Below are 13,821 nucleotides of genomic sequence, written 5' to 3' on the forward strand. Positions count from 1 at the left end.
TCAGTGAAACAAAGTTCATATTTATTACAAGCTTTTCCGAGCCATATATGATCCTGCGCCAATACTAACAAATCAGGTTGTCGCAATAAGAAAATACAAATTTCTAAATGTAAGCTGAAAAAACGCATAAATGCAACTATAATATAAGTTTTTTTTTGAATAAAAAAATTAAATCTAGGTTTATCAAATCTATTTAGGACTTGTTGTATTGTAAACGAATAATAGGCATAATGTTTCTATGATTAAATTTTTATAAATGTCACAGCAGACAGCATATTTTGAAACTCCATTCAATATTCAAACTGGTTAAATCAATGAAATTGTAAAAGGTTTTCCTTTGAAGCGCCACAGATTCAATTGAACCATCGTTTTTATAAAGAGAGACTTTTAAATTCCCCCAATGTATACCGGTAATATTTTAATCGGACCTCCTGGAGTATGCGCACCAAGATGGTGCACAACCTGAACTCGGGTTGTGTACCAGGTTAGGGTTCAGGTTATGCGACATCTTGGTGCGCATACTTTAGGAGTACCTTTTAATCTCTCCAACCTATCTTCTATGTTGTGTAGCCAAGTTTTGTGTTAGGATCCAGTTTTGGTTTTCCATAGTAAGTTTTGGGCCCATCTGAAGGCATATCAATTTTAGGTTTTTGAATATATCTTGCACCACTTTGCGAGTCCGTCTCCTCGCTTAATATATCACTAAGGTTTTCCAGATCTTCAGACATCCTAACATTACTTATATCACTAATGTCAGATGGCTGGTAAGAGCTAACTGAATCAGAACGTCTTATTGGGCTTACTGGCTTCTCAAAATCTGAAGATCCAGAACCCGAACTAGTCGGTCTTGTTTTTCTTCCTGGATGATGGTAGATCCTTCTAATCCTTTCTCTTGATGATTCTGGAGATGAAATTGGAGAGAACCTCCTTGTAGAAGGAGGAGATGGAGTCATCCTTGAAGGTTTTGGAGGAGGAGGTTGATTTATTCCTCGCTTTGATGATGGAGGTTCTTTGATTGTCTTTGGAAGATGTACTTCTTTTTTTAGTGACTTTTTCTTTGAATGTTTGGTCGATTTTGAAGTGAGGCTGTGCTTTTCAGGCAATGGAAACTGCTCTGTGCTACCAGATTCTGTATTGATTGACTGGATAATTGGAGAATCAGAAGGAATAGGTCCGGGTACCGTAATGTTGCCTACTTTCACATCTCTAGGATCAGATTTTTTCTTCATGAGAGCTGTAACTATCGACCCCTTTGAAACCGACGATGTATCGATTGCATCATCAGATGATGTGGTTAGCCTTTGTGCACTTGCACTCCTCAACTCTCCTACTTGCTTTATGATTTCCTCTCCATAACTGTCAGTAAAATCAGAAGTTCTAGTAGTTGTGATTGTTGAATCAAAGGATTTTGATGGAAATGGTGCAATTGGTTTTCGCTTCTCTTCCGTACTCTCTTCTTCTTCCTCCTCATCTTCCTCTTTGATAATCATTGTTGAGTTGATAGGTGTGAGTGCAGAGGGAGTACGATTTGCAGACCAGGTTTTATCATCTTCAAAATCATCTGAATATCTGTATCTTTCTGATACAGAAACGTCAGATGCTGCCTGTTTTTCATCGGTTTCCATTGCCAATTTCATGTATCTTTCATCTTTCAATTGTTCGTTAGGATATTCAGGAGGAGTGTGAAATCCTGCTTCTTCTTCCTCTTCTTCTATTTTGTTTTTCTTGAAAAGTTTTTCTTTATCACTAGAGGTGGATTCCCAATCAGCATCATCATCATCTTTACCCAGAGTAAATTCTGTTGATGCAGTTGGGAGGTGAATCTCAATACTTCTCTGGCTTTGTCGACTGTGCACTCTCGGAGTACCTAGATCTTTTACAATCATGAGATCTTCTATTCCGACATCCACCTCTTTTTCATCTTTGTCCAGTGATTGTTCATATCGAGATTCTGACGTCAGATGACCCATCGAGGGAACATCCATATCAGTTGCCTCTTCATAACCTTTGTAATAATGTAAAAAAGAACTTGAAACTTAAAAAAGAAAAACTCACTTAAAACAGGATAGCAGATAGTGTGACAGATTACTTTAGAAGAGTATATATTCGTTCGTTAATTTACATATTTGTTGGGTTGGAGACAATCGGGCGTGTGATGCCAAGAAACTACCTATAATAATCTACACTATCTGAGAAATATTTGAAACAAATCTAAAAAACATCTTACCTGCCATTCGTCCAAGATAGACAGTTTGTTGCTGAACATTTGTTGCTGGCATTCTGCGATACATGCTGCTATCAGGACCACTCGCAGTCGTGATCATTTTAACATGTTTGCTTCCAGCTGCAAATTGCTGTTTAATTGTGTATGTCTGACCCAAGTTTGATTGTTTCACAGATTTCATACTTGAGCGTAAGGGCTTTCGTTCAGGAGTGAAAACATATTGATCTCTTTCCCTTATGGTAGTCTTATTCATAGCCATTCTGAGACGCATAGAGTTTGTGAGTCCAAACTTGAGTGGTTGTTTACGATCAGGCTGTCTCTTTATTGTTTTCGATCCAGCTAAAAATGGTTTTACGGATTTCTTAGTTTGTACAGGTAAAGTGGTTTTCTCCATATCTTGTACATTTGGAACTGGTGTTTCAGGAGGTTTAGATTCATTCAGACCCAACCTAACAACTTCCTCAACCAATGCTCTTAATATTGGAAAGTCATTGAGAGATGATGATATCCCTGCCGATACACCTTTCTCTGTTTGTGTAGCGTGACTTGATACAAATCCATTACGACTTGGAGATTTACAAACAACAGATGAGGGAATGATAATTTTGTTTCTCTCATTATTGTCAAGGTCAGACATTGTCAGAGAAGTTTCAGGTCTGTATTGTACTTTATGCGATATTGCTTGCTTCTGTTTCTTATAATAGCTTCTTTCTATATCATCAGAATTCCTATCATAATAAAGAGCAGGAGGACAAAAAATATTTTCAGTAGAACCCAGTGCCTCCCGAGTTGGCTGAATAGGAATTTGGACATACTTCGATGGCATGTTACGTTTAGTTGTTTGTGTTGCTCCAGATGAAAGCAATTTCTCTTTAGAATTATTAACTTTGTATGATTTTACATTTTCTTTGTTACTGTCATCGTCAAATTTAATTGATTTTGTAACCTGACTTTTTTCAGGTGCATGTATATCAAAAATTGGTGAGGAAGCTCTGTCATTAATTTTCTTAGAAGTTGAAAGGCTTTTTTTAGATATAATAGGTGAATTTTCAAGTTTTATAGGCTCAGAAATTCCCGACACATGTTGTAACATCATTACTCCAAGACTTGTCAATCTCACACCCATTTCCATTTCACCAACTTTATTTCCCATGAGATTATACAACGGAAATACATCTCTCTCTCCATCGGCAGAAGGGACTTCGATGCCAGTTTCTGAAACATTCCGCACAATCCTTCTAATCGCGTTTTCAAGGCTAAGGGCAAAAGAAGCAACAAGTCTGGGTGTTTTTGGTAAAACATCCATCAGCATAACATACACAGGGATACTGCATAGACTTTCTTCCAGTTCAGTTATCTTCATTTTTATTAAACATGATTTCCCATTTGTAAAAGAATAAGTTCCTGTACTATATTGTAACTCCAACATTTGTGGTGTTTTTATTGTTGAATCAGGATTGTTCTCAACATAGTCTTTCACCTTTTGCAATTCATCATCTGTGATTAAATTCAAGTCAAGCGGCGGATAATCTAGCAATCGAACAGAAATGGAAGGAATTCGACAAACAACAGCACGTTTGAGAAAAACTGTTTTTACAGCAACCCCAAAGGAAAAAAGTGATGCTGTTTCCGAAGTAGCCATAGAGTAGATTTTTAAACTGTTAGGAAGAACAGTGAATAGATAACAAAATTACCGCTAAATAACGTATCATTGCAAAATACAAATGCCCTCACTACCACACTAAAAACAGTATAAACGTTATAATTTGAATTATTCATTAGTACACTTCTGACAACAGGACAGTCGATGGAGTGCACACTTTTAAGACAAGGTTATGAATTCTCATATGTAACATATCGGCCTACATAATTTATTCAGACTGTGTCAGTGTGTACGGATGTATAATGTTTTCTGTCATAGGTTGTTGCTATTTTATAATTACATTTATATATTACTGGGATAATGTGTTATACCATAATGTGTGGTACCATAGTAATTTACAAAGTTATCACAACAATGCATCTATGGAACCAATTGGGGATTTTTGTAATAATTTGCAATGTTACACTTTAATGTTCCCTATATTCAAAACTGCATGCTGCCTTTCATCCACACATTTTTTTATTTGTTTTGTACATTTGTTAATTGTTCGTGAATTTTTGTGTTTCTAAAAGCAAACTACGTGTCCTAGTCTATATCTTTTCACTTATTTAGATTTGTGCTATACACAGACAGACCCAGAATTTGCAGCATTCAAAATCAGCTTCATTTATTTATAAATATATATATATAAGTTCTGGGGCTAATTCTGGTAGTCTCTCAATAAACCATAATTGGATATGAACATGTGGATCGTTAAATTGTCATCAATCAAAGACGAAAGAAGTTGTTAGAAGTTTATTACATTTAATTATCTATCTAAATTTTGCTGTTTTTTTAGATTGCGTTAAAAGTATTGCCATATTCTGAATCGCCTTTACTCTTTGTGTTTACTCTTGTGTTTTATTTTTTTGGTGGGTGGGCATGTACTTGTACGCTTTTTAAACTTTATTTCAAGTTATGCTCGCCTCCCAGGTATCTCTGCATTTTGTTTGTATGTTTACTTTTTGTGTTGTTCGGCACGGCCGTGTGGCTCAACGGGCTAAGCGTTAGGAATATGCTCGCCACCGCACCTCTAATTACTCTGCGTGGGTTCGCAGGTTCGAATCCCATGCAGGGATGGTTATGTGCGAGAGGATTGCTGGACTCCTCACCGTCGTTGGGTGGTTCACGTAACCGCTGTTCGGTTACAGCTTCCACCACCACCAAGTCCATGCTTCCGAAAACAAACAATATAACTAATCCCATACTCGACTTGGAATGGTAACCGGACGAGAGGCCGTGGTTCGCTATATGGATAAGCCGTCTTATCGGCTTTCCTCTCCCCTGGGATAAATATGTAAATCCTATCCTATGTCAGAGAACCGAAATAAAATGATTGATTATAAAAACAGAATTAGGGAAGCAAGCAAAATCTAAGGTCATGTAAGTCAGAAAGTAGCCTACCATAGAGAAACAAATTACCGGTAATATTAAAATGATAAACCACACAACAGTTATTTTGCTATAGACTGGGACATGGCGATACTACCAAAGCCACCCCCGTAGGTACGGTACCTAATCGAAGTCAGCCACCACCCATTCTAGTATATACAATACAGTTATAATCAATTTCATATTGTTAGCATTCGTGCGGCCCTGTTACATTTGCCATTCTAGCCGAATGATTATTAAAGAAATAGAGGAATACCGTACGGTATTCGCCCCCCCCTAGATAAATTTATAAATCCTATATCTATCCTACTAGTACTACAGTGCTAACGCTCATACCTGGCTACGGTTTCATCAAAGTGACTATAACACTATTTGGGTTTCACAGCACATATGAACATTTGATGTCGGCAAGTTGTGCTTCCTGAACCAGTGAACTGTTACATTGTTTATGTCATAAATGTAGCGGTTATAGGGTAAATGCGCGTTAGTGATCAGAATAGTTTACCCAATTTTAGACTCTGTTTAAGATTATTCGCAAACAGAAAAATTTTCTACCGTGTGTCTTTCCCCGAAAAAAAGACTGGATCATATTTCATTTGTTTTTCGAAAAATACCACTAGTGCTTTGGGAAGGGGATATTTTTTTATTTTCATTTATCAAAAACAAAATTACTATAGCCCTCTCCGGGCCCCTTTATCTTTTAGCAGTGTGGAAAATCTGCTATTTAGTGAAAGCAATAATTTTAGGTCCAATATGATAATTTTTTAGTTCAACTTCTGTCCAGAAAGGACTAATTCTAAGAGATCACATATATGTTGTATAAGGGCGGATTAGGCCCCCTTGGTGCCCTAAGCACTGAAAACTTGTTGTATTTTCCGCATCTCGCGTTTAATGTCGCTTTAAATTATATTCTTTCGTGACAGATATTACTTGAAATCAAACCAGAAACTGTGGAATGGAAAAGGGGAATACGGTTCCGCCGTGTTTTCCTTATGTCACATTTCTTGTGACACTCATTTTATTACGAATTGTTATATTTGAGCAATGAGCATATATACAATGAGTGGAAACTTGCAAAGATTTGCTCATTTTGGTATTGTTCCCTGCATTTTTACGTCGTCCAGCTAAATGGTTCGTTGCATATTAAGAAAACGCATTTGCTCGCTGCCAAAATCCCTTGCTTCAGCCGAGTCGGGTGCGAAATTGGCCGTATTGAGGTCTGTAATTCTTCAATACATATTTGGTTTTGGGTTTCGAAGTATGGTACGCTGAAAGCATACAGCTATGAGCATGTGCTTGTTGTGAATGCATATCTATTAGGCAGAAAACGTATCTACAGAACAGAATATGAACCAGTCGCCGAGAGGGGTGCGGTTATTTATGTATTTATTCATTGATATAACATGGGATTTACATATTTATCCATGGGAGAGGAAAAACGAGTATAATGCTTAAATACATGGCGAACCACGGCCTCTCACAATCATAGCTCTGTCCTCCATATGAATCACATGGCTCTGCGAGCTATTCGTTTACCTATTAAAAATACTGAGTTTAACTATAAATTACTCTGGGATACCTGGTATCTTGCCTTTAAAAACAAAAGCCAGAAATTGGAAGAAAATCAGGGAATGAAATGTGTGTATTATGTAATGGAGAACCTGAGTTTGTTTCACATATTTTCATGTATTGTAAAGCACAAAAAATATTTATGAAGATTTTGTTTTAGATATATTAAAATTGATTAGAATACATTTTGTTATCAATATGATTCTTGCATATCATTTACTTTTAACGATCCTTTTATGTAGTCATATAGATACTGTTGGTTTGGATGCAATTATACTTTTGTTATCAATAGTGAGAAATATTTCAGGACTGCTATTAACTATGTGAGCTATTTTTTCTGCAATGCAAAATACATCCTGCGTCTGCTATTTACTATGTGAATTAATTTTTCTGTAATGTAAAGTATTTCCATAACTGCTTTTACTATGTGGGCTGTTTTTTCGGTACTCTTGTAGTATGTGTACCAGGTTAGGTTACGATTCTCCTTATTTTCGTTCTATTAAAAGTTCGGAAATTGTCTGTGTTACACAAGTGAATATCCATCCCCCTACCGATAGAATTTAGTCCATTTACACAACTTGATATAAAATAGGCGAACAAAATTAGTTACCTTCATATTGGTACACATACTTCTGGAGCACCATTTTTTTGTAATGTAAAATATTTAATATGTGAACTAATTTTTTTGGAATGCAAAATATTTTCTACAGCTTCTGTATTTTTTATATGTCACTTTTCATTTCATCGATAATACACATGGTCTGGCACATTGTTCATTCTTTGTGAAGTTTTTGGTAAATTTACAGATGGAATAAGACCGACATTCAGCTTTTTTCTGTTTTACAACTGTAATACAAATTGAAGTATGTAGTAAACCCAGTTGGTAGACACCGGAACCATGTGTACCAGGTTAGGGTCTACTACATACAAACATTCCCAAACTTTTCAAGCTGCACCCCCTTTTTAGAATTTGTGAAGTCTTGCGCCCCACCTCAAAATAGTTAGCTAACAATAATAAGCTACAAATAACAGTAGTAACAGTAAGGCATAAGTACGTTTTATTGGAAAAACAGTTGAAAATACATGGATGGAACGAAATAAATGACAAGTTTTGATATGCAAATATTTACAGTATTTTAAACTAATAGAGAGAGAGAGTTTATTTCGTTCGTTAAACCATGAACATATATAAATTATAATAAAAAAAAACAGATGCTCAGGTGTTTGACTGGGAGACAACGTTACAACATTTGGGGTCATTTAACAGGTTCGGTGTTAAATTCTTCAATAGCTCTCATATACCGTATTCACTATATACATTATTCACAAGAATTTTTGATTTGGAAAGTACTAAATAATCATGTTTTGTCCTAAGATCATCATTTATTCACCTGATAAGTTGACATGTATTGCATATCAACTGCATAAAAATGGGTTAGCGAGGATACCTATTATTTGGAAAATATGTCTACTAAAAATGAATGTGATAGGACATGGGCAAAGATGAGGAAAATTCTATTATTATAGCACTTTAATTATAAACATTTGATAATAGTAATGAAATCATGAGTAGATTTCTTTATACACTATAATTTGAACACATCAAATTATAATACTTGATTATGACTGGCAAGTGATTTGGAGGATAGTGACACACATTAATACATGATCAGGATTTGACCCTTTTCCAGCAGATATATATATATATATATATATGAAATAAAGTGCTCATGTACATATCTATATTCGGCTACAGAGCACGTATCATAGAATGAATTTTAAGGCGAAATATTGATAATATACTGAAATAGCAATGATAAACAATAGGTTATTTTTAAATAAGTATTACCGGTACTAAAAAATAAATAAAGTGCTCATATACATATAGATATTTGGATACAGAGCAAGTATCATAGAATAAAATTTAAAGCAAAAAACTGATTAAATACCAGAATAGCAAGTATAATAAACCTTAAGATACTTTTAAATGAAGTATTACTAAAAAATAAATAATGTGGTCATGTACATAGATATTTGGATACAGAGAAAGTGTCATTGAATTTAGGGCGAAATATGGATGCAAGTATGATAAACAATTTGATATTTTTATAAAAAGTGTTACTAACAAATAAAATAATAGATTATGGAGTTCCAGCAAGTGTGCTCATAACAAATAAAAAGATAGCAATTCATTTACCACAGTGAATTAAATTCATTACACATTACTACTTGCTATAACACGGCGGGCACATGATACTCATCGTGTTTTAAACTTTTTTAAAGGTTTTGCTCGCTCTCCAGAACTCTCCATTTTTTATTTGTTTGTATTGTCAGATTGTGGACTTTTCAAAATAAACTATCTATATCAATGAATACAATATCCCAGGTCACCACTTGGCTGGTTCATATTCTGTTCTGTAGTTAGGTTTTCTGCCTAATAAATGGTATGTATTCCCAATAAGCATTACAGTATGCTCATTCGTTCACTCAATGAGTGATTTTAATTACGGTTAATATAAATAAGTTCATATTCCATGTTGCATCCATGATTCAGTATTTATTTTGTTTAATTCCAGTAGTAATCCATACCATAATTAGGTTATTTTAATAAATGCATTGATATAAAACAATAAAAATGAAATTAGTAAATATAAAATACATATCATAAACATATAATTTTCTTTTTGAAATAACGCTTTACATAAATTTTTCAATTCCCTCTCAAATGGGTTGTTTATTCTATAATTCTCTATATTTTTCTACATATTATGGCCATTTTTATCTGCTTTTTGAGAAAGGCAAAATGGGGTGTTTTATTTTCGAATATAATAGAATTTCTCATGGTCAAAATTTTATATCTCACTATTGATTACAAAAGTATAATTGCATCCAAATCAACAGTATCTATATGACTATATAAAGGATCGTTGAAATTAAATAATATGCAAGAATCATATTGATAACAAAATGTATTCTAATCAATTTTAATATATCTAAAACAAAATCCTCATAAATATTTTTTGTAAATTTACAATACATGAAAATATGTGAAACAAACTCAGGTTCTTCATTACATAATACACACATTTCATTCTCTGCTATTCTTCCAATTTCTGGCTTTTGTTTTCAATGGCAAGATATCCCAGAGAAATAGTTGAAATCAGTATTTTTAATAAGTAAACGAATAGCTCGCAGAGCCATGTGATTCATATGGAGGACAGAGCTATGATTGAGAGAGGCCGTGGTTTGCCATATATTTAGGCATTCTTCTCGGCTTTCCTCTACCCTTGGATAAATATGTAAATCCCATGCGCGGCGGTGTGGCTCAACGGGCTAAGCGTTAGGAATACGCTCGCCACCGCACCTCTAATTACTCTGCATGGGTCCGCAGGTTCGAATCCCATGCAGGGATGGTTATGTGCAAGAGGATTGCTGGACTCCTCGCCGCCGTTGGGTGATTCACGTAACCGCTGGTCGGTTACGGCTTCCTCCACCAACAAGTCCATGCTTCCGAAAACAAACAATATAACTAATCCCATGCCCGACTTGGAATGGTAACCGGACGAGAGGCCGTGGTTCGCCATATGGATAAGTCGTCTTATCGGCTTTCCTTTCCCCCGGGATAAATATGTAAATCCTTATCCTTATCCTCATTATCCTAATAAATACATACCGGTAAATAACCGCACCCCACTGGGCGACTGGTTCATATTCTGTACTGTAGCTACGTTTTCTGTCTAATAGATATGCATTCCCAATAAGCATATGCTCATAGTTGTATGCTTTCAGCGTACCATACTTCGAAACCCAAAACCAAATATGTATTGAAGAATTAAAGACCTCAATACGGCCAATTTCGCACCCGACTCGGCTGAAGCAAGGGATTTTGGCAGCGAGCAATGCGTTTTCTTAATATGCAACGAACCATTTAGCCGGACGACGTAAAAAATGCAGGGAACAATACCAAAATGAGCAAATCTTTGCAAGTTTCCACTCATTGTATATATGCTCATTGATTTGAGTAATTAAGCTTGCAGCTTGAGCAAGCTTAGTGCCATCGTCAAATACCAACCAAGTATTTCGGGACCTAGCTAAAAAGAAACTGGATTGCGCGTAGTGAAGTCGGCTCTGCGTTTCGTCACTACTGTCACATGGCCCATGCTTGAAAACAGATGAGGGTTTTTACTAAAATTAAGGAACAAAGCGTTAGAAAAAGGGTTTGCATCTCGGGATCCCAACCTCAGTTGAAATAGCTGAAAAACGTTGTGCTATTAGATACAAATATACGCTATAATTGTTCTGTGAGCCGCACGGAATGTATCAGCATGACAGGGTTTGGACCACCCTGGTCTACCTTATCAAAAATCTCCCGATTTCGCTGACCACTAGATCGTTGAAATGCGATCGTGGAACCGCCTCATAGTGCAAATAGTTCATTGGTCCAATTGTTGAGGAAAAAAAAATGTTTTAAAACAAAAATGCAGCAACAATGAGAATACTAGGAAGCGAGGAAAAACAATTTAAGAAAACGACTCATAGGCCCATTTCGTGCGTTCAATGAATAAGTTTCAGTTTTTTTTTTTTCAATATAGAAAATTAATATGATACTAAATAAGCGAACATTTTGAAGTTTGAGTCGTCTGGTGAACTCGTAATATTTTAATGAACTGCAACAAACTATATAAAATTCTGCTCTAAAATTTCTGTGGTGCCCCTTTTTGGTTGGTGCCCTAAGCACGTGCTTATATTGTTTAATCGTTAATGCGGCGCTGATGTTGTTCAATCTGCAATACTTTGTAACATGACCAGTATGTATACCACGATGGTTGAAAATATTGATGGGATTCTCAAACTTATTTCATGGCTCAATTCAAAACTTCGGTTATGGTTAAAAGGCGCATTGAAATGCAAACAAACGTCAATATAGATCATGTTTTTGCACTCAAGGTAGTTTCTCAAGTCAAAATATTTAGAAAATTGAGCGTAATAGTTGATTTGAAGAATATTGTTGACGTTAAGATTTCGTTCGTTGGGAGCAAGGTTCGAAGCTGTGAAAGCTTTGTCCAACTCTCGGTAGTTCCAATCGATAAAGATTGCCCGAGGAATTGAAATGTAACAAGAGTGTGGTAGCGTTGAATTTCGGAAAGTTGCGAGCTCTACAAGCTTTCGTATCATCAACGTTCCAGACAAATGTAAACGCACCTTTCCGGCAAAACCCGGAATTGGGTGAGCATTGGCTTAAATCAGCTAGGGGAGAGTGAAGTTTTCGTGTTATGTGATTGAAGTAGAGAGGACCCTTCCACGCGGGCCACTAGTATTCATTTTCGACTTGGTTTCTAAAGATGCTGCAATAGATGATGATCGACTTGAGAGAAATAAAGTAGATGTTTTGTAAACTTCCGCCAAACAATAGGTCGTATAAATACTGCTGCTTGGAGTAAGAAATCGGCTTGGGTATATATATCATCATGTTATTTTCTGCGTAACTTACTTTGTCGATAAACACATTTGAAAATCCAGTAATAATATGAAGTTGTCCTGGTAACTTTAAATTGTAATGAGGCGGATTGATCTGCTGAAGTCCATATCTCCTGATCCGGTTGACACACAAAACATATAGTTATAATATATAGGTTGATAATGAGACACAAATTTAAAGAATTTGGGAGTTGATGCTTGGAAAATGAAAATACACGAGCGTGAACTCGGGCGTTAAACTTGAAGAGTTGAAGTTGAGTTAGTGCTGTCTGATCGTAGGAGGTCCTGGTCCAGATTCCTCGTTTTGAGTCAAAAATCTACCTTGTTTTGGCCTTCTTGACTGCTTAATAAATTGACATACCGCCAAAGACTGCAGTTTGGTTGGTTGCTTGATTCCTGAAATGCTGACGTATTGTCCATTGACTCGGTTAGTGATGAATTTCTTTTCCATTTTGATTGACGAAATTCCAGTTGCTGAATTGAAGTTGATTGCTTATTGATCACGTCGGGGTCACCAAAATATAGGGCAACAAAGATTCGACCCTATCTGCGTGTCCACACTCCCGTGTTATGGAACACACGTTAACAGAGTGTAACTCCGATCTTGACTCCTTCCGAGGTCAAAAAGCACACAATGTATTGAATGCCAATTGTTATATCGTAAAGTTGCACAATCGAATTGATCCAAATAACGAATTACACTTGAAACCTTAAAGCAAGTATATATATGTGATGAAACCAAATTTCTAACTAACAAAGAACGGCAAAGACAAGCTACACTGAGTGAGAGAAATATATCATAAAGGAAATGAATTGGGACAACGACCTTGTTTCAGGCAAATAACATGCACTACTAACAATAAGTGGTGAAAATATTAAAATACACAGTAACTATCCTTACGTACTTGCTACACTGTTTATTCACAGTTTTACGATTTCGATATTTTTTGGACTGTATGTCTTCTCTTTTTACCTCAGACTTTCGTTTGAAATTATCGACCGGCCCTGCCCCCACTCTGGAAGACGTTATAAAAACACGGCCAGCGGTAGTTTTCTGCAGCATTTGTGTTCAAGCCAATTCCATTTTTGTGTATATATATACATTTATTGTTTTGCTCAGCAATTAGTATAGATTTGTTTATGAGTGGATTACAATACCTTCATGATGTTGTCCAAAATTCGGAGCACAGAAAAACTGTGCCCCCGAACGTTGAATTAGCTTTCATGTTTATCTGGGTGAACGGCGCCGCACTCGGACTTTCGAAACACGATTAGGTTTTAACTCTAGATCAGTTTTTAGTTATTGTCTGTTCATATAAATTCCAACATTCAAAATGCTGAAATAGTCTGATTTTTAGGCTCAAAATCTTAGCTACATGAATATCGTTTTGGAAATTACGTGTTTTATCAAGGTAAGCGTCATCATTTTCATAATTGTAAGTCTCAATTGCCTCTTTATCTGAAAGTGTGGCATTAGAAATACGCGCTAAATCAACGCAATTTCTGCAAAAATTCT

The 13,821-nt window shown here is 35.9% G+C and overlaps 1 protein-coding gene across 1 annotated transcript; it reads right to left on the reverse strand.

Moving 5' to 3' along the window:
• Nucleotides 1-7: 7 nt before the first annotated feature.
• On the reverse strand, nucleotides 8-3,922 carry LOC120325922 (uncharacterized). Its single transcript, XM_039392100.2, has 2 exons — nucleotides 2,228-3,922; nucleotides 8-2,005 (listed from the first exon to the last, which is right to left on the reverse strand). The coding sequence occupies exons 1-2, from the start codon at nucleotides 3,864-3,866 to the stop codon at nucleotides 558-560; spliced, it is 3,087 nt and encodes a 1,028-aa protein (XP_039248034.2). The 5' UTR covers nucleotides 3,867-3,922; the 3' UTR covers nucleotides 8-557.
• Nucleotides 3,923-13,821: the final 9,899 nt, after the last annotated feature.

Source organism: Styela clava, chromosome 4 (assembly GCF_964204865.1).
Source record: "Styela clava chromosome 4, kaStyClav1.hap1.2, whole genome shotgun sequence".
Classification (NCBI taxonomy): Eukaryota; Metazoa; Chordata; class Ascidiacea; order Stolidobranchia; family Styelidae; genus Styela; species Styela clava.

Coding starts and splice junctions, on each gene's coding strand:
- LOC120325922 (XM_039392100.2), bottom strand. CDS start 3,866: ATGGCTACTTCGGAAACAGCATCACTTTTTTCCTTTGGGGTTGCTGTA. Junction 2,006..2,227: donor CTATCTTGGACGAATGGCAG/GTAAGATGTTTT, acceptor ATTATTACAAAG/GTTATGAAGAGGCAACTGAT.